We start from the raw sequence: 21,993 nt of genomic DNA, 5'->3' as shown, positions 1-21,993 counted from the left end.
ATAGTGAAGATATTCACCATTATACTATGTTAATTGTCATCTCTAAGGGTGGTTATTGTCATTAGTTCAGCTTCTTTAGATTTAATTTTGGTTCCATTTTTTTTTGTCTTTTATTATTAGACTCTTGACTTTTATTACTAGAACTTGCAAATCATTTTCATTTTGGCCATTAGAATAATGTCATCAGTACAGCATCCTTATTTATGCTGGTATAATATTCTGATGACTAAGGATGAGTGGAGTGCACATTAACAACAGGGTGAAAACTCCTTAGTCAACTTTCATCTAATTCTAAGTGTGCACCTCTAATATTATGCAGTAATGGGTAATGCATTAATATGTGTGATCTCTCTGATTTTACAAATTAGGTTAAGCCATAATGTGAATTTATTTATTTAAAACCATGCCATGGTTACCATTCATACAACCAAGATGAAATAAGAAAAGTAGATAATATAATTATATTTAATTATTTAGATGAATTATTAAAATTATACATTCATTTATAAATACAATTTATAAATGGCACATAATGAATCAATCAATATTAAATTTTAAACATACAATGATAAATGTGATGTTGACAAGACCAGCGTTATAGACCTAAATCATAACTAAACTGGGAATATTAAGTCTGAAATGTGAAGGGAAAAATTCAGACCTACACCTGGACTAATAGTGGGTGCCTGGTCTCCAGTGAAGTGTGTTTAAAGTTAGGTGCACCAATAAAGGGGAGGCCCTCTGCAGACTTTAATATTAAATCTGTTTTTGAAGAACTCCCTCTAGCATTTGAGTTTTGGCTTAGTTTGTTGCACAGCCACAAGCATTATAACTTATTCAACAAACAAACATGGGTGAAAGAAAACATAATCCTATGAATGACCGTATCATATTTGCTGTTTTGCTTTTGAAAAAGCTTTAAATAAACTGGCCAATAAAAACTAATAATCCTGCAAGTTTAAAACTTCATCGGCCTTAGAGTGGATTTGGTTGACCAGTTTAAAAAAAAAACTTTTCCGTGTAATACACTTAATGACTTACAATAACAATGAATTCAGTTCTTGCATTATCTTGGTCTGTTTCCTTCACCAGCATGTAAACATTTTTTCTTCTATTTCTTAATAAACTCCACATCAAAAGGGTCTTAATTTGGTGCGTAACATATGGTTTGGACTGTAATGCGCTCAGCATTACTACTCTAGGGTTGAAGAAAGTTTTAAGTAGTTTCAATACATGTGACGGCCAAACATAATAGCGATTTACCTGTGGGGAAACACCTTTATGTTTAACCTGTGATCATTCGTACCTCCCTAAAATTAGCTTAAGTATAAAGCTACGTGGATTTAACGTATATAGAGTGCGCTGTGCGACCACTCGTAGAGACAGCTGGAAAACTCAACGGTGCAACGTCGTTTGATTTGGAAAGGCGACCTGTTTCCCGCATAGCCACAACGAGCGTCGACTTCCAAACGCAGCTTTCCAGATAAGGAACAAAACAAACTTTCTGCGCCAAAAGTGACGCTACTTTACTCCAATTAGTAAGTCTATGGATCTCTGCGACAACGGAGGCGTCGCTTTGCGGAAGAGGGCAGCGTAGGGAAGGAGGGCGAGTAGTACGATGCGGTGTGTGACGCATGCGTGTTCAGGAAGGGAGTTCTGCGTTTTCTGTAGGTCACCTGTGTACGATGTCTAAGGAGTGAGTGTCGAAGAAGGGGTTTAAAGGGAAATGGGAGGGGGTAACGAGGATCATGCCTGTGGAGTGCGCACTTCGGGTGCAATAGTACTTATGACGTCATGCAAAGTCCCTCACTCCGAAGTGGGACGAGGGGCTCAGAAAAGGGTATATAGACGTATCTAAAAATCAATACATGGGAGGGCGAGAGAGGGCGAGATGTGCTTAGGTATCGCATTACAGCGGCAGGTCTTTTGGATGCGGGCGGGGCATGGCAAGAGGTTGCTTTGAGCAGCCTTGGGCATGCTGGCTGGACTTAGTTCTTGCATTTTCCTTGCCTTGTCTATTTAAAGCTGAAACGTGGAAATGTCCTCCCCCATTTTGTTCAGCTATTCCCAGAGCGATTAAAAAAATACCTGTAATAACCAAATGTAAAGGCCTTTGCTTGATATCTCAGGGGTTTGACTGGTTAAATGAGAAAGGATAAAAGATACTGATTTTGCCTCTTAAGCCAAAAGTTGTAAGTGGCTCCACAACAAATTCTGGGTTTGCTACATGCTCGTTGAGGCATCTTTCACATGTCTAGAGACTCAGCATCTTGGCTTCTCTTTCATTGGTTTAATGAGGAAGGAAAAGGAACACTTGTGGTCTTAATCACAACACCTGAGAGGAAAGTAACTTGGCTTTCTAGGAGGTTGAGGTAAAGTTAGTGATTTAGTTTATTATATGTTTTGCGGTGCTATGTGTTGTTTTCTTGATAACACTGAAATACTTTGGTTAAGTAATGTATAAGTCAGTCAGTCAATATTGTATTATATAAAAGTGAGTGAAGCCTGACTATCTGGAAGAAACCTAGCCAAACACTGGATAATTTCTTAAAGAAAGCTATAAAGTGAGGGGAGCAAAGGATGCTGGATATGTCTCTCCCATGGGGCATGTCCCTAATCATTTGGAGGTGTTAATGCTAAATAAAATGACAACATATGGGCCTCATCAATATCAATGTGTTGTAAAAGCAGATCAATTCAGTCTGGTACTGTGGGCAATGCAAGTAGTCCTTGACTTATGACCACAACTGAGGCCAAAAATTATTCTACTAAGTAAAATAGTTAAGTGAGTTTTGCCCCATTTTATGACTTTTCTTGCTATAGTTGTTAAGTGACTCACAGCAGTTAAGCACTGTTGTTAAGTGTATCAGGTTTTCCCATTAACTTTGCTTGTCAGAAGTTCACAAAAGGGGAGATCACATGACCCTGGGACACTGCAACCATCATAAATATGAACTAGTTGGCCAGGCACCTGAATTTTGATCACATGACCAGGGGATGCTGCAATGGTCATAAGTATGAAAAAAGGTCTTACATCACTTTTTTCAGTGCCTTTGTAACATTAGTCACTAAACAAATGGTTGTCTTCTGTATAGCATCTACCTGTATAGCATCTCAAGACTGTTAGATTACATTTTTGATTTAAATAATGTAAAGAAAAGCTTCAAAGTAGCTGCAACTATTGGGGAAGTGATTAAAAGCTAAAGATTACTGAAAATAATAGGCAATGACTAAGAATCTTGGAACTCCGTCATAGTTATTTTTCCATTTTATTATGGGAAAGTAGGCTTGACAAACTTTTAATAAAAAGTTATAATTTTCCAGTTAATACTGTTCAAAGTTTTTCAAATGTGTTTGCTTTTTTTCCTCTTAGGAAAATAGAGATTCCAGGCCCACCCACATCAAAATGCATTCTGTATTGGAAAAGGAAGGTCAGGTCAGAATACATGCGTCTTCGGCAACTTAAAAGACTTCAGGCAAACCTGGGAGCTAAGGTAAAGATACGCTTTACCTTAAGCAGAATTTTTTCCCCAGTAGGCTTTACCTCTGTATGTTGTGATGGACAAAGTCTGACTGAAAGAAACATCTGTCTTCCTGAGAGAAAGTCAGTTGCAAGACAGATGTTTCTTGCATCTGTCTATATATGTATTCATATATTTATATCATTCATTCATATATTTATATCAATCTATTCTCTATTCGGCAAATCCAGAGTCTATATCCATGGAGTTCAGGAAACTCCATGCAAACTGTATAACAGCACACTGCCTACCACTTTAGCAACTGCCATTAGTGCCCATATGGAAACTTTTTCTCTCTGATACTCTCTCTCTTCCCCCACTAGTCTTCTCACTACTGTTGATCTGCTACAAATCCATCCTGCCTTCTGAGAAGTATCCACTGTCATACACCTCATTTTTTTTCCTTTGAGGGATTCTACAGGAGAAATATGCAGCAACATCTTCCATCTGTTTCTGAGGGAGAGGGGAAAAACTTTATTTGGGGACACCTGGAATTCCCCTCAACCCTTACGTTTCACCAGAGTAGTGTGCAGTGTTGTTTCCAGCACAAAGACGAGGCAAATTCCTCTGGCCTAACAGAGGTGAGCCACTGTCTGAATATGTATAGATACTTTTTTGAAATCATGAAAACACTTCAAGATCACATGACCCAATTTTTGGGGGATTGGGGGGGTTAGTAGTCATGAAAGTGTGGTAAAGTTTAATACATCTCTATGGTGCCTCAAAGCACAAAAAATAATGAGGCTACAAAAGTTCAAATCCTGATCATGTAACTGCTATGCCTGCTAAAAATATAGGCAACCTCTGATAGAAAAAGTTTGACTCTGATTAAAAATAGAACATTAAAAAACTAAACGTAAAATATCTAGAATATCTATTCCTAGACCAAGCCAAATCCAAAAATGCTAGAGAATTCCTGGAAGACTGGCACTTGGACAAATCAGCCATCAATAGGCACGTAGAGAGAAACAACCTCAGCATACCATTCAAAAGAGATAATCAAAAAGCCAAAAAGAAAACAAAAAGACCAAAACACCTTCTCACCAGTAATCAACACCCAGATGAACAAAGATCAATACAAAGACCAACTATAACTAACTTTAAACCAACAATCAAAAAAGAAACAATACCCCAGTCAAGGAACTATCAACTCAGACAAACAAGCTAATAGTAAAACACCAAGGAACCACCAACACCACTTCCAACGATACTGACAGGGCAAGCCACTAGAATATAAAATGGAAGCAAACCCCATTCCCTTCTATCACTGATATTATTACCTAGCTTGGTAATAATTTCCAAGCAACCAAGCTCAGAGTCCACAAAGGGCCCCACTGTAAAATATATCTATGAGGAAAAAATAAAATCCACTTCCTCATATTTATGGGTACAAATTGACTTACCAAGTCAATCTATTTGATGCTATTATGAAAGAGGCATGATTGTGTATTTTGATATGAAAAGGATTGATCTTGATTTTACCAGCGGAGAAATGGTATAATTGCAATCTGCCTACCTGTGTAAGATAGTTGATAGCCAGTAATGCAGATTTAAAAATTATTTCCTTTTGCTGGGTTCCTTTTGCTGGGATCCCTCTCCCGCAATGGCAAAAGGTTGATCTGTTTTTTTTTTCTCTTTCCTCTATTCCTGTAGAATTTATTTGTGTCTAACTTCACAAAGATTCAGGAAAAGATAAACATCCTAAACGATGACTGGAAGAAGCTTAGAGTTCAGCCTATTCAGTCTATGAAGCTGGTTGGAGGAAACCCTTTTCTGAAACAGGTGTTGCAGCATATAATATACTATATTTCCTTTCTTAAGTTCATATTCACACTCCCACACTATAATATCCCTATTTTCCATGTCATTATGAAGTTCCGCATTTACCCAGAGAGAAAGTTTAGACCAGTTATATAAAGTCATCAGTATGAATAGAAGTTTTTTTTTCCAGAATAATAAAAACCATTCAGGATTGTCTAGCAAACAGCAACAGGAAAGGATGACATTCCATGTGCAAAATTAGTACTTTTACTTCCTACCAGTTGCTGCAAGATCCTCTGTAGCAGTCCTTTTGTGCTTTTAATTTCCTGATTCTTGTTATTTTTTTCAGCCCTTCTGTTTCCTAAGCCCTACAGTCGATTAATGTATGTCCTTTGGGAACAGAAGAGAAATAGGCTCATGGGTTGGAATGGGTTTAATTGATACATATTTTTCCCAGAATTGTAAGCGGTGGGCATACTTGGAACTTTCTAAGTCATACAAATTAATGCCTTTGATCATGTTGAAAATACATGTTTGCCAACTGACTGATCATAATTGGTTCTTTCAACTCCTATGTTTAGGGATAAGGGCTTGCAAGTTAGAAGGTATGCCAACAAGCAGGCTAAGTCCAGCATTTAATTTGTTATCAGTCATATGATGCTTAACAAAATCCCTAGCCAATAAGTCCAATTGGAGGGGGGCATGTTTATAAAAGATATGTTTATAGAAAATATCCTTAATCTGCTGCTTGAAACCTATGAGAAATATCCACCTGGATCAAGAAGGTAAAAGAAACAAGACAGGATGAGGTGAAGTCCTTGCAAATTATGGAGGAACGTGGACTAGGGCCTCCTAAAATGGCTGCAACATGTTGTCTAGATTTATGTGGGAAGAGATGATCTTTAAGAAGTTTTGGTAATAAATCATTCTGATTTTCATTGGTAAGTACCCAGTGTGTTACAGTGGGTCTAGAAAATAATATGATTGTTAACTTGATATGATGCTGGCCCTATATATCAAATCAGAGCTCCTATCAAAAACCCATCTTTTCCCCTCTGGATGTAGTGGGTCATGATGCCCTCTAGCGGAAGCAAGAGAGAAAACCATAGTAGAAGATCCCCATCTGATACTAAAGCACGATCACTGAGGCACGTCACACCTGTCTCCTTTAGTACCAGGAGAGGATGAAAATAAATTCAGCACAGAGGGACTTTAGAGGGGTGACTTGTACATTACTCCTTCTGATGGGGCACACTTTTGTTCTCCTCCAGTGCACAGTTGAGAGCATCTTCCCCACTTTGAGCACCCAGACTTTGTTCATGCGGACTCTAAACACTGTAGCCCTGGTGCCTATCATGTATTCCTGGTCTCCACTCCAGCAGAACTTCATGGTAGGTAATCAGCTGCTGCCGTAATTCTGAGCTTGAATATGGATATTTTCTTTTGAATCCAGAAGGCCTGGTTGGAAGACAGCAGGGTTTCTTCGTGGAGTACTACCCAGTTGCAAGAACATCTTCTGCTTTTCGTTTTGAGCCTGAAGTACATGGTATTTTTTACTAAGGTTTCCACTCTTGTTTGTAATACCTGAATTGTCTGTTGGGGTGGAGATAGCACAGTTATACTCATCTGATTACAGAAGTGAAATTTCTTGCTTGTCTACATTGTCTCCAGTATTCAAAACATCTGGATTCCAGATGGGGAAAGGTGGCATTTAGAAGCCATGTCTTGCACAGGAGATCAAGGAAGTTCCAGTTTGATTCTGCAAAATGAGCTTGTCCTATAAACAATCTGCCATTCTCTAATGAGTCTTTTTCATCCCTAATCCCATCTTCTAGAAGTTCAGAGCTAGGGAAATGCTTACATTATCAGGATTTATATTTCTGATGAGGAGCTTCTCCATCCCTTCTCAGAAACTTCATATCACTAATGAAGCCTGGGAGTTGGGTGGGGAGTGGGAGGCATGTATTCCAATGATGGTGCATCCATTTTTTTAAAAACTTACTGTCATTTTACAAGTACATGAGATTATTAGATTAATAATTGCTCACAATTTTTATACCTTGCTGTTGAGTCACCCTCAGACCCTCTCAAAGGGCACAGCATTTGGGCGAAGCAATTCATGGGACTTTTGCTCCACATTAGAAGCATCTTATCTATTGTATTCTGTCAATACTTTTGTATGTACCAATGACTTCCCTGAGTTGGAGATAAAAGGCACTTCTTGCAGGCTGCACTCTCTCTTTAGCAATTTTTTTGGATAGAAATAATTTTAAAAAATCCTTAACTTGGTGAGCTGATCTTGGTTGTTTGGGTCATGCTGTCATATTGCATGGTCTTAGCTCCCTTCCCACGTAAGCTACCTAAATGTAAGTGGAAAAAAACCATTCTGAACCCCCTTTTACAGGGATAAAGCCAGAGTTTTTTTCTGTTGCAAATAAGCAAGATAAAATTATGTGAGTCACTGCTGCCACCAGAACCTTCTCTAAAGACCACTGATTGAATGGCATGACCTTGCCCTCGAGTAAGTGCTCATGAAGAAAGACCTTGTGATGCTGGGGCATACTGCGTCAGCCTTCCCTAATCTAGTTCCCTCCCAGATATGTTGGGCTACAGCTCCGCTCCTCCTCCAGTCGGCATAAAGAAAAGTCAGTCTAGGAGAAGTCTTCACTGTGCAGTAAGATCAGCAGGCATCCCTCTGGGTTCTCGTTAAGGTGGGCGTGCAATCTGCCATTTGCAGGCTCTTCTGGTGAGTGGACAAGGGACAGCCACCTGCCTCCCTCAGGCTGTGTCTGCCCCCGTTTGCAGGTGGAGGATGAAACTGTTTTGTGCAATATCCCTTACATGGGAGATGAAGTAAAAGAAGAGGACGAAACCTTCATTGAGGAGCTCATTAATAACTACGACGGCAAAGTCCACGGAGAAGAAGGTAAAGCCTACACAGTCTTCCACTGGGACTGAAGGGCCCCAGATCATGTATAGGGAGGAAATTGGAGGGGATAATTCTGTTCTTACATGTCAGATTTGTCTTTGTAGGCACACTGTTTGTTGAATTTTTTCCCCCATGCCTAGCTTTCAGTTCTTCCTTCCAGAGTTGCTCCCAGGTTCTGTTCTCATCAGTGACGCTGTTTTTCTGGAGTTGGTAGATGCATTAAACCAATATTCTGAGGAAGAAGACGAAGGACACAGTATTGTAGAAGGAAAACAAGAAGCTTTGAAGGAAGACCTGCCTGTCACACGGAAGAGGAAAAGGCTTACAATGGAAAGTATGTTTCTTGCTTTTTATCCTCCCATTTCCTTTCGTATTGGAGCCACATTCATACTGCCATGACTTTGCAAGTCTTACTGCTATGTGCTTCTTCCATTTGGTTTCTTGTAGTAACTAGGCAGTATGAATTGGCAAAAAGAGGGCTGTGGGTCCAGTTCTTGGGTTGTGTTCTTCTCCAGCAGATTTTAATGGATCCTTCAAAGTTCATAGCTCTTCCATTACTTCACCCCAGAAATTATTAAATGAAATAAAGTAACAAAATAACCACAGGTTAACTTTAAGGGCCCCTAAAAGTACAATTTTTATTCACAATTCCTTTGTAATTTTGCAGAAGTCTCATCAGTCATATTCTTTTATTTTGCTGGGGAAATTATAATGACTGCATAACGATATACACAAGGAAACTAAGAGAAAAAGGCACCTGTTGGCATTTTCTTCAAAATAGTTTTACAGCATAGTTTATTGTCTGAAGTTTATCTGTTGTGGTTTCTTTCTGAGCCAATCCTACCTTAGAAGAGCAGAATTCCAGGGAGAGGAATATTTTAATTCATAAAATATCAGCAGGCTTTCTTGCATGTCTAATGTAGGTAACAAGAAAAGTTCAAAGAAGCAATTTCCAAATGACATGATCTTTACAGCTCTTTCATCAATGTTTCCTGAGAATGGCTATCCAGAAGACATGAAAGAAAGGTAGGAATTATCTAATTCAAACCAAGTATCATTTTGTTTTTCTAGTCTGAGCATATCGTAGTCTAATTTCCAAGGTGGATATCAAAAATACTGCCTTGGGAAAAAAAAATCTGAGCAGAATCAGATATGGTTAATGATAGTTAAAACAGAAAACTACTAGGAAGTTTCAAGACAGATAATGTGGTTTGAGAAGTTGAAAACACCTCGGGAGGAGGCAAAAACAAACTATACTCTTGCCCAAAAAATCATTTAGAGATGTTTAATATAGTCTAAGATAATAATATTATAATTAATATATTTCTAATAATGTTGGTGGTTTCTGGCCAAACACCTGTTTAATTTGTACATGCCTTAATCTTGTGTTTTATATTTTAAATGTTATGTCAGATAGTATGCCTTATTTTATTTGTGCTGCTTTTATTACAAATAAACAAACAGTCCAGCTGAAGTTTTACATCAGGAGCGCTTTCTTTGTACAGCTAAACAATTTATGCATTTTGACTAACAGAAGCATTGCCTGTGTATAGTTTGCAACCTAATTACTACAGGAAAATGATCTGGGATGTCAGTAATGGTGATGATCTTGCTTTTGTCTCCCCCTGCTGTCTGCTTTGGATTCTTTCGCATTTTCCTCTCGCGCATTCTAACCATGCTTGTCATATTTAGAGGTTTGCATCTGATCTTCATAATACAGAATTCCTGTTCATATTTTGCTATGCCAGTTAGCATTTTGCAGACCCCAAGATGCTTCCTACCTCAAAAGTTCTGTTTTATTTGAGGTGGCTTTATTGCTTGAACAGTAGGTTAGCTAATATCTGCCTATGAAATGCCAAACTATGAAATGATAAGTCATTCTCTCTAAAGTAACAACTTTAAATACATAAGTACAGACTGTCAGAGTAGTCTTTCCATTGTTTGGAGCAACTTCAGAAGGTCTCTATGACTTTAAATGACTCTTCTCCACCTCATTTCTTTAGATACAGGGAGCTGACAGAAGAAGAACCCGACATGAATGTGCTCCCTCCCCAGTGCACACCAAATATTGATGGGCCGAATGCCAAATCTGTTCAGCGTGAGCAGGCTCTGCATTCCTTTCACACACTTTTTTGCAGGCGCTGTTTCAAGTATGACTGTTTCCTCCACCGTAAGTTCCTGTTACAATCTCTACCTCTTTCCTGCTTATTCTGTTCCACTGTACAACATTTTCATGGGAAATGTTAGCAGATTCTCCCTGCCTTCTGTATAGACGCATGCATAACAAGGTTAATTCCACTTTTCAAAGTTATCCTAGAATGTTTACCTCCATTTACCTTCCCCATTGCATTTTTTAAAAAATCATCTTACCTACCCTCCTATCTATCTCACTAAAGTATCCAGAATGGCTTAGAACATCTGTATAACATCTATCATAGTTTAAATTATACTCAGTTACACTATTAAAACCCCCATAGATATTCCAATTGAAACCCAGGTGGGTTTCAAACCAAACTTAAGCCTGGCTGTTTGAGGAAGACATTGGCATTTCAATGACTAACCAGGTGGGTTAGCCGTTGAAATGCCAATGTCTTTCTGAAACAGCCAGGCTTAAGTTTGGTTTGCCAGGAAATGATAATATTTTATAGATTAATTAGCATTACTAGGCAGGCATACAAGTAGTTTTCTGGTTTTTGCTATGTCTTCATTTCCACTCTGAAAATTCTCCCTTCCCAGTCCGATCCGTCTCCCCCCCCCCCTCCCCTTCTGTGTATCTGCATGTTTAATGCTCTGCTGAATTTAAAATAGGGTGAATCTAATCCTGGGTACAAATTCTTACAAACTTATTTGACTAGTAGTAATTATTGCCTTTTGATATTTGAGGGTTTGGGGTTTGTTTGTTTTTTAAGAAAAGGGACATTTTTTCTAGGCTCTTATTCTAACCCAAGCAAGATGGTTATTCTTTTTTAGCTTTTCATGCAACTCCAAATGTTTATAAGCGGAAAAATGTGGAGACCAAAATTGAGACGGAACCTTGTGGATCAGACTGCTTTTTGTGGTTGGTATGTTGGCTGGGGATTACTGGGGGCACAAAACCAATATTATAGCTGTTCATTTACTATATAGTATAAGAATTGTTGTGCATCCTCCACTTATTACTGTCATCAAATATTATCAGATAAATGTTAATATCTTCTTTATCCACATCCTAAACCTCATCACCTGATCTGATAGTGTGAGCTCCAACCCATTAAAACTTATGCTCTAATAATAAATATATATTAAAGGTGCTGATAGGCCCATTTTTTGTTTTTAATCTATTTTAATATCTGTCCTCATTACTAAAAGAAGAGCGTGACCCCTTACCCTAAAAATTAAACTGCTTTTCCTAGGCCAGGGCTTTCTGATCTGGGGTGCAAAAATTCAGATGACCAGCAGGTGGCAGAAAAAATAATAATTTTCTGCATTATCTTGCTAATTAATTATGCTCCAGGGTTTTGCACTCTGGATCTAGGAAACCCTAAATTTCTACACACACACACTCCCTTGGGGAGGGGACAGGAACGGACTAAAAGGACACTTAGTCAAAAGAAATAAATGCAATTATGACATCATAGGAAGGAAGGACATCTTGGTTTCATACCATTCAGTCTTTATAGTATATTTTTCAGTGCATGATCCTCACCTCTTTCTATCAAACAAACACAGATTTTGTTTCAAAAAAAGGATCTGCACCTGCAAGATGCTTCAAAATGACCATCTTCCTATACTAGCAGACCACAGTAATAAACACTTATTTCTTAAGACACCTTCAGATTCTTATGTATTCAATTTTCCATACAATTGAGTACATTATAATCGATCTGTACTCTCTCTCTTGGAAACTGCTTCATATTTCCTAACACTAAAACAAAATTTTGTATACTTTGATTTCTGTATTTAGGACAATACTGTAGTTTATATACAGTAGTTTTATATCCTAAAATTCTGGAGCAAGCACTTTGGCCCCAAAATTTTACAGCAAAGTCCACTACCACTTGAATTTTTGGAATAAAATGAGGAAAGGGGTCCATTAGAAAAGTTTTGTGCAGCCTGTAAATTACCCACTTTGCTTTATGTGGTTGGTGCATGTTCCCTTCTTTTATGGGCATGACTAACTTATGACCCTCTGTAAAAAAAACCTGCCCATCTCTTCCTTCTATCCAGAGAACTTGTTAACATTTTAATTGTTTACTTTAGAAGGAAATGGGATAGGAGTTTGAATCTATGGTATATACAAATCGTTCCAAGGATCTTCAACTTTACCAATTTACAACTGTGCAAATCTGGTTATGTTAAGATACATCCTACCAGGGTTAGCCAGGAAGAGTTTGAGTCTTTTGACCCCGGGGCAGTGGATAGGGTCCTCAACACTACTAGGGCCACCACCATCATACTGCATCCACATCTTTCTTGGTTAGTTGTAATATCTGAACAAGGCTGTGTGCTTTCTAATCTGATCTTGCTTTTTAGGAGGGAGCCAAAGAATTTGCCATGATGCATAACCCTCGGTCAAAATATGCTGGACGGCGTCGGCGCAGGAACCCCAATCCCAGTGCCACTGCCTCCAGCAGTGCTTCAGCTTCTACAAGTACTGAAGCAAAAGAAGGCGATAGTGACAGAGATACAGGCAATGACTGGGCATCCAGTTCCTCAGGTGGGTGAGGTTCCCCTGCTTATGGCTTGCAGAATGGAGGGGAAATTCTCCAGGATGGAGAAATTGCAGAAATCATGGCCTCTTTCCCCTTAGAAAGTGATGGGCTCCGGCAGGCTCACAGAAGGAGAATCATTTCTTCTGCGTAATCTGTCCAGATTTAATTTATGACAGAGCTTGCTGGCAGTCTATTTTAGTGCCAAGCATAAGCTTCCAGTCACCATGTTGAAGCACATGCAGAATGTCCTTCTGTTACCACAAAGAGTCCTTGCCCAGCTGAGATTAGTAATCCTGTGGCAAATGATGCCACTTGGTGGGTAAACATTTTCGAGACGGGTTTAAGAAAACAAGATTGTCGTCATGTTTTGGAGCTGCTTTTTGGGCACACGCAGGCTTTCCACATCTGTTCATTTCTTTTGTGGCTCCAGAGGCAAACTCACGTTGCCAAACTCCGACCAAGCCGAAGATGAGTCCATCCTCTTCTCAGCCCTTCATTTCTGATGTGCCTTTGGAGCCTGTGGAGTGGACAGGGGCAGAGGAGACCCTCTTCCGTGTTTTCCATGGAACTTACTTCAATAACTTCTGCTCCATCGCTCGACTTCTGGGAACCAAGACATGCAAGCAGGTATGAGCCTTGGTAGGCCAAGAGCATGAGCATCTTGTTCCCTCCTCACTTGGAACTCCCATCTTCAACAAGCTGCATTTCTTGCTTTGCAGGTCTTTCAGTTTGCCGTAAAGGAATCCTTGATAACAAAGCTGCCAGTTAATGAGCTCCTGAATCCTTCCCAGAAGAAGAAGAGGAAGCACAGGTATGTGTTCAGGGGAATCTAGCGAAGAAGAAGCCATGCAAGGAATAGTTAGTGAGTAGGCTTGCCAAAAAGTGGCATAGCCTTGTGGACCTCTTCACCACCCACCCACCCACCCACCCTCCCGAAAAAGATCTGAAATATATAACAGTACCCTACTCATCACTCTCAATTATCTTGTATTGGAAAAGCTCTTGCCTCTCACCAGGTTATTCTTTCATCCATAAGTTCCGTTTTTTATCCGAGAGGGCTAGAAAAGAAGCTAAGGAGAGTTTAGAGAGAATGCATATTTTAGAAATCCAGAATTTTCTGTCTCCAAGATTAACATTCTTTTCTCTCTTCACTTTACCCAAACAAAGGCTCTGGGCTGCTCACTGCAGGAAGATCCAGCTTAAGAAAGGTAACGTATTTCCTGCTGGGTTCTTCTTATTCCAATCTCCTTCTGGGAAAACAGAATAGAATATAGAAGGTTTGTCAAAAGCCAGTCAGGCCGAGCTAGGCCAAGAAACCTCAGCACCCACTTTGTCTCTAAAATTTTCTGCAGAATGTTCCCATCAATAGATGAATCACTGTTTCCTTATTAGCTCGGCTGTCTGTAATTAAATAGTTTTAGTACTAGCAGAATTCAAAATTCTAAATGAGGAAATTATAATTGCTGATGTCTTGTATTTTGAAAAGTAGCTTGAATAATCCATGCCAACACTGTTTTCTTGTCGTATCCCAACACTTACTAGACTGATAAACTGTGGCCTTCTGCACTAGAAACACTGTCTTGCACTGTTTTGGGACTATGATGTATGCAGCACTCATGCTTCCTAGGCCCAACTCATAGATGTTCCTTCTTCCTGCAGACAATTCATCAACTCAAGTGTTCAACTACCAGCCCTGTGACCACCCAGACCATCCTTGTGACAGCTCCTGTCCTTGCATTATGACACAGAATTTCTGTGAGAAATTCTGCCAGTGCAATCCTGATTGTAAGAAATGAAGCTATCTACCAAGCTGCCAAATAATGGCTAAGGTTTTTAGCATTTGTGTGTGTGTTGCATCCCTTTAAATATGTTTGTGTTTCCTTTGCAAGGCCAGAACCGTTTCCCTGGCTGCCGATGCAAGACTCAGTGCAACACCAAGCAATGCCCCTGCTATCTGGCTGTGCGGGAATGCGATCCAGACCTCTGCCTGACCTGTGGGGCATCAGAGCACTGGGACTCCAAGGTGGTATCCTGCAAGAACTGCAGCATCCAGCGGGGCCTCAAAAAGGTACATTTCAATCCTAAAACAGGGGACGACAGGAATTATGAGCCTTGTATAGGAATGTGCTAGTTGGGAATCGCATAGAACTGATTTAGCTTAGTGTTTTATTTTGCTTCTGCTAGCTAATGTGAGAAGCTGTAGAAAGGACTTAGAGCCAGTTAGTTCTTGATGGGTAGTGTTGCTTGCACCACTTCCCATTCTCTGAGATTTCAGCCATCTCTGTGCCAGCCTCCGTAACTGCGAAGAACTGATTTTTTAAACCGGACCCTCCATGTATTGGAATAGAAGGTAAAGTTAGCTATAAGCAGTGGTGGGATTCACTTACTTCCACTACCGTTTCGCAAATGTGAGCACACTCACATGCACAGAAGGTCGTGCATTACGTTGGGGCGGGTGGGCGGAGCCTCCAGCAGCCGCTGCTACTGATTCATCCGAACCAGTAAGAACAGGCTGAATACCACCTCTGGCTATAATATACGTTTATTTGAAGGTTTTGAAGATAGCCTTCAAAGAATTCTGCAAGTAAAGGATATCTTGTTATGCCTAGCAGTGGTGGGTTGCAGGAGATACGCCCCGATACGGGCGTACCGGTGCCTGCCGGGAGCACCGGATACCGTTCCAATACGGTGCTCTGGAGGGCCTGCCCGCCCGCCCGAGCTCCTTACCCGTATTTGAGCTCTTTGGCGCCTATGCACACATGGACAGAGTGTGCGGCACCTATGCAATGCTCCGCCGAGCCGATGGAGCATCGTGGAGGCATCATGGATGTAAGGACGCCCGCCCACGCTGTGCGCGTGCTGCGTGCGTGCATGTGGGGTGCGCCGTACCCCGTTGCATCTCCCCATCTTGTAACACTCTCTGTTTGTTCACTTGATCTACTTCATAAAATATGCTTCTGCCTCTTTTCTCCATAGCACTTGTTGCTGGCCCCATCAGATGTTGCTGGATGGGGAACTTTCATTAAGGAGTCTGTGCAGAAGAATGAATTTATCTCTGAATACTGTGGAGAGGTGAGTTGGAAAAGTAAAGCAGGATCCAGAAACCTCTCCGCTACAATCTTTGCTCTCAACAATGGTTATCAAGATGAACCAGAGGGCAGGTTATTTGTTCATCTCCTAAACAGCAAACTCCACCTTTGAATTCAGGGATTTCCTGAGGGAAATACAGTTTTCTATCTCTGGGATAGTAAATTTTGCCTGCATTTAATGAAGTTGGTAGAGGTGGCCCTTGACGGGGTTGTTTAGTTATCATGGACTCCAAAAATGGAACGTACAACTAAGATTTGAAGTTCCAATGTCCATTCCCCCCACATGACCACATTTGGGCACTTGGCAACTGGCCCACGTTTATGGCCCTTTGCTGCACCTATTAGTCACCTGCCTGCAATTTGCTGAAACAATGATGGTTTTGCTGAAAACAGATCTTTACTTCCATTTTCCAGCAAAAAACCAAACATTTAATGGCTGTGGTGTTCACTTTGCCACCATGTTCACTTAGGACTGCCACAAAAATATTATAAAATTGGGCACGTTCACATGATCACCCACTTTATGACCATTGCAACCAAAATTGTGGACTCATTTATGTCATAAAGCAGGGGTGTCCAAAGTTGGCAACTTTAAGACTTGTGGACTTCAACTCCCAGAATTCCCCAGCCAGCAGAGCTGGCTGGGGAATTCTGGGAGTTGAAGTCCACAAGTCTTAAAGTTGCCAACTTTGGACACCCCTGTCATAAAGCAAGGACAACTTGAAGGTGAAAATGCTTTGTTAATATAGGCTTGTTCACTTGGTCAATATTTAGTTAGATGACAGAACTTGAAACTAAAAACTAGGCAAGCTGCCATTTCTGGTGAACAGTAGGCCAATATTCTTGGCCGGGCTATGATGTTGGGGAAACTTTCTAGAAAGCTTTGGATTAATTCCAGATGGAGTATTTGTACCATTTGCAATACAGCTCCACCTTCTTAACTCATAATCAGATATTATAGCAACATCACAAGCATAGCCATAATGAAAAATCAAATCAGAGTAGAGCAAAGGGGCAAGGGAAGGGAAGGGGGAAGTGACAGTTTCTTCAGGCTCAATAATGTTTAAATAAGTTTGCTATGTAGCTGGCCAACATTATCTCTAATGCAAAATATATAGATAGTGCATACAAATATAAAAAAGGTAAAACCTCTCACCACTTTATAATTTCTAGTTTTATAAAATTATACATTTGTTAGCAAATAGAATTCAAGTAAACTATTTATGCTGCCCTGGAGGAAAATTCCTCCTAAAGCTGTCTGCAAAATTTAGATCTGTTTCCAGGAAGAAATTGTTACATTCATTGATTCCTGTTCAGAATTGAGCAATACTTGGGCAGTCCCACATTCATTTATCATTGCATTGCCAGAAATCAGAGCAGTGTAGCATATTTTCCTTTAACAACTATAAATGGCTTGTTAACAATGTAAATGAAACCAATGTGTTTCGTTGAAAACAATTTCCACTTACGTTAATTACAGCATCTTAAACTTGTTTTGGGTTGAGAAGATGATGGTGATGATTTATTAAATTTATATGCTACCCAATTCCCAGCAACTTTAATTCTCCCACTCTGTTTCATTTTACGTATTGACATGTCCCAAATTTAACTCTGGCTGTATGTCAATAGTAGAAATCAACAGTTTAAGGAATACTGATTCTCCTGTATGGGTTTTACAAGAGAAGAACGAAGGATGGAACGACCAAATATATTTATATATATTTCAGTTGTTGAGTATTGAGAATATATCAAGTAATCCATATTTGTATAGATAAAAAGAACAAAAAATGCATTCCTTACCTGTTAATTGATCTGAAATATTAATTTGATTGCCTTACAGTTTTTTACTTGCTAAAATATGTAGTTAGCAAATAAATCCAATTGTTTAATTTACTGCTCCCACCTTTATTGTTGCAAAGTAGAAGAAAAGTTGTGTTTAGGTGCTCTTTTTATCCCTGATCTATTCTAAGCAAGATAGCTAAATTTTGACTGTTTTGGAGACAAAACAGACTATTTTCAGATCTCCCAATTCTTTGGGAGAAACTAAGCCTTCTAAATGTTGTTAACATCTGACTTGGTCACCTTACTGCGACTAACAAATTCTTGTCCATTGTGTTCCCTTTTCCCAGCTTATCTCTCAAGATGAGGCTGACCGACGTGGCAAGGTCTATGACAAGTATATGTCCAGCTTCCTCTTCAATCTCAATAATGGTAATTGACTGGTGAGGTACAGCCAACAGTTGGTTCTATGATATGATCTCCAGTAAGGGGTGATGAAGTCAACTTGGAGAAAGCAGACTTTAGAATTCTGTCTTCCATGGCTTCCAAGGGTGGTTCTACATAAGTAACTGAGATTTTGCAGAGGCCTATGAGTTCTTTTTTTCCCTGATAGATTTCGTTGTTGATGCTACCCGCAAAGGCAACAAAATCCGCTTTGCAAACCACTCTGTCAATCCTAACTGTTATGCCAAAGGTGAGACTTTTTAGAGCTCTGCTATCATTCTGACACAATAGACTCTAACTTGGAATCTTTCTAGGCAAATGTTTTCTTGCTGTTTTTTTAGAATGCAAACTTAAAAGGTAAGCGTGACGGGGTTTGTCCTGGATCAAGTATATTCAGCTCCTTATAAAAAGAGAGTGTATGTTGCCAAGAAAATTTGGTCACAGAGAATTCTGTTCATAGAAGTGGAGCTTCTATCATCCCTTAATCATAAAAAGGCAAGGGCAAAGAAACAGGACCCTAGATGAGAGATTAGATGTGATAAAATGCTTACACAAACAAGTTATTTCTTATTTTTCCTTAATTACTAGTAGGCACTGCTGAGAATCACATTTACATTCTAGAGAATGATTTTGCAGCTTGGAACTCACAGTTTGAATGGTAACAGCAAAAGCCATACTTGGTAGTAACAAACAACCATAACTCACACATTTCTAACTTATTCTGGGATGCAAAAAGGGCTCTTTTGATCATGTAGCAATTGCATCAATGCTAGTTGAATACATTTGCATTCTCAGGTGTGAATATAATGCCCCATCTAGTTAAGCAAATGACACAAATTTTAAGTTTTGTTTCCTGAAGGCTGGGAACGAGTGTAACAATGAGAATCTTAGTGGGGTGATTCTTGTAAAAATCTGGGCAATTAATTCAGTTTCTTTCTTGCCCCAATTCAGTGGTGATGGTGAATGGAGATCACCGCATTGGGATCTTTGCCAAGAGAGCAATCCAGGCAGGCGAAGAGCTGTTCTTTGATTACAGGTGAGTGCAATCTGAATCAAGTTTTCAACGTTTCCAAGATATTGCTTGGTATAGTATTTCATATGCATATCTTCACAAAGACCACAATGCTCTTATTTACAGCAGTTTCATTTCTCTCCCAGGTATAGCCAAGCAGATGCCCTCAAATATGTCGGCATTGAAAGAGAAACTGATGACATCTGATTGAAATTACTGGCCCTCTGGGCTCCCAGCCAGTATCACTGCATCCTATTCATGCTGCTTTCTTTGTTGCTATATATGTTAAGAGACTTCATTCCACCTGGATTACTCTTTAGGGGGAAAAAAGGTCCAGCTTTTTCTATGGACTTGAGATGCTGGTTCTAAGGCCCTTTGACTGTCATGAAGAGTTCTGCTGAATTACTATTAGGAGGAAGATGAGGAGGCCCTGAAAAGGCAAAATGGTTTAAGACCATTTTGTATACTGAAACTTGTTAATTAATTTGATTCATTGGTTTGAAAAAAAAATGAGCTGAAGAAGGTATTTCTTTGCTCTGGCTGCGGGCAAATTTAGAGCAGAGATAATCTCAACACAAATGTCACTTGCAGAGAAAATCATAAAGTATTATACAGAGGCCAGGGGAGGAGATCAATTAATGTTAATTAATTAATTATGGGTACATTTACTCCCAAGCCTCTTTTGTTCATTTCCTTCAGTTAATGACTTGTTACAATATTTTCTAATCCTTTTCTCTTTCCCTCTTGGGCTTCACAATAGCACTTTCAGCAGTGAATTAATTTTTTTTTCTTAGTTAATTGAAGAACTCGTAGATATTTGGTTCTGCTTTCCTCTTGAAACATTGTTTTTGAGGATTTTTTTTTTTTGAAGCCACAAGAGGTATTCTTGGTGTACATATAAAAACAGAACAATTGGGTACATGCGACCCAGGAGAATATAATAGTCTTTTTAAGAGCAATTTAATTCGTCATCCACTTCAAAATCTGTCCTTCACCCCCCCCCCCACCCCCTTATGTCCAAAACAATCAATTAGCATGCACTTTAGAATGACTTGCTCAATGAAGACAGAGAGTTGGGCTCCCTGTAGGTTTATAGGGAGTGAAAATTGATTCCACCTCCATGGTGTGGATTATTGTAGACACTGATTTTCTCATAGGTTATGAGAACTACATATATGAGAGCTACAAATCAATTATAAAACTGGCTTATTATACTGATAAAGTATGTTCGTTGGTGCCAGCAGTAGTTTGGATTTACTACATGGGTAAGTCCCCTTGTGTGACATAGTAACACCAATGTCAGTCTTGGAGAAGGAAGACAGAAATGTAGTTAATGGAACTTGGCAGGGTTTGTGTAGAATGAGGTATACACAATCATGTATTACCTACGCAAATAGCATTATTTGGCCTAAAGGTATTCGGTTGCTTCTGATCATGCTAGCCATGTAATTGTGAAAGTGTTAGCACTTCTGCACACAACATTCCACCTGTTCATTTCCTGGGCCAAAAGTGAGCCTGGAACAAATGAAACAATGCTAAATAGTATAGTTGAGCATATGTAGAGTGCCTTTACTGCTGGCTTAGTACAGCCTGCTGCCTACCATAAGGGAAGGAGCTTCTGGGAATGAGTATACGTATGTGGGGGAACATGGTGTTCATGGTCTCATAGAAATCAAGGAATTCAGTGGCAGCAGCAAGCTACCCTATTTACTACTGCTTCACCATTTCTAGCTGCTTAATAATTGTGAGAAAAATATCTGCTTAGTGTAATTTGTATCCAGTATGAGTGAAACTTAATTGTTTAGAGCGCTTCTAAGTACTATAGCAAATTTAATTTCGGTGTGAGAAAAGAATGCCATATAATTGCTAGGTTTAGTTTGATTTTTTTAAAACCATCTTTTTGTCACTTGCAGCTTCCTAGTAGAATGCATTCTGGAGATTTAAATTTAAAGTTGGAATGCTGTATTATTTTTTTGGGAGAGCTGTCAGCCTAGTTTCTCAAAAAGCATCTTAGGCACCTGGTTGGGTTAGAAATGTTGAAGTCTTCTCAAGGGAACCTTGTAGTGTAAGAGACATTAGTTTCTGGAAGAAGGTAGTATGAAAAATGATAGTAGACTTTTTGTTCAATTAAGAGTCACGTTCTTAGTTTATGTTTTTGAATTGGGAAGAAGAGGGAAAGCCAAGGTGCCTAGTTTTTAGCTACTGCGGTCATAGCACAGTGATGCAGCTTAATTGTTTCTGGCAAATTTGTAACCAGCCTTATTGCTTAGCTGTTGTTTAGCATCCATACAGTGTAGATACAAGAAGAGGAAAAGGGAGTCACATGCATGCAGGCCTGACTACTGCCTGCAGGCCAATAGATACTGTAATACTGTACTTGGTGTTCTGTACAATTGCCTATGTTTGCATCTTGACTCACAAAAGCATTGGTTGGCTTTCAGCTGATGGATGTTTAGACTTCACCTCTGCATAGCATAACATAATATTTTATAACACAAACATATATTGCTTAGCACTTCTGGTATCCTGCAGCAATTGAAGATTCCAGTTACTGATAGAGCAGCAAAAACATTTATGCTTCCCCCACCTTGTACTTCATTGAACTGCTTTTCTTCTAGGCATGGTGGTTCAGGAGCCAGCGGCTGCATGGCACCTCCATCTTCTGATTGCTTATGACTCTTAGCTTTGCTGCTGGTAACTTATGTGCACTTTATATTATCGCTTGTAAAAGTTTGTCTTAATAAAGATATAGTGATAGCTAAATAAA

At 39.5% G+C, this 21,993-nt stretch overlaps 1 protein-coding gene across 15 annotated transcripts; it reads left to right on the top strand.

The window, feature by feature from the left end:
- Positions 1–1,372: 1,372 nt before the first annotated feature.
- EZH1 (enhancer of zeste 1 polycomb repressive complex 2 subunit) lies at positions 1,373–21,993 on the top strand. Of its 15 annotated transcripts, none has more exons than XM_081931889.1 (21): positions 1,373–1,538; positions 3,374–3,494; positions 3,932–4,102; positions 5,175–5,303; positions 6,554–6,673; positions 8,088–8,208; positions 8,372–8,545; positions 9,135–9,237; positions 10,215–10,381; positions 11,182–11,273; positions 12,724–12,907; positions 13,333–13,529; positions 13,622–13,713; positions 14,070–14,110; positions 14,562–14,687; positions 14,792–14,970; positions 15,879–15,974; positions 18,121–18,202; positions 18,384–18,464; positions 19,166–19,250; positions 19,373–21,993. In XM_081931889.1, the coding sequence occupies exons 2-21, from the start codon at positions 3,447–3,449 to the stop codon at positions 19,431–19,433; spliced, it is 2,349 nt and encodes a 782-aa protein (XP_081788015.1). In that variant the 5' UTR covers positions 1,373–1,538; positions 3,374–3,446; the 3' UTR covers positions 19,434–21,993. The 15 variants fall into 15 exon arrangements, with proteins under 15 accessions (XP_081788015.1, XP_081788008.1, XP_081788010.1 ...); XM_081931887.1 differs by lacking the exon at positions 1,373–1,538 and adding an exon at positions 1,564–1,696; XM_081931886.1 differs by lacking the exon at positions 1,373–1,538 and adding an exon at positions 2,180–2,372 and having other exon boundaries at positions 9,186–9,237.

This window comes from Natrix helvetica, assembly GCF_964273705.1.
Source record: "Natrix helvetica genome assembly, chromosome: Z".
In the NCBI taxonomy this organism is placed as follows: Eukaryota; Metazoa; Chordata; class Lepidosauria; order Squamata; family Natricidae; genus Natrix; species Natrix helvetica.
The sequence above is the reverse complement of the archived record's forward strand: the minus strand, read 5'-3'. Positions and strand labels throughout refer to the sequence as shown.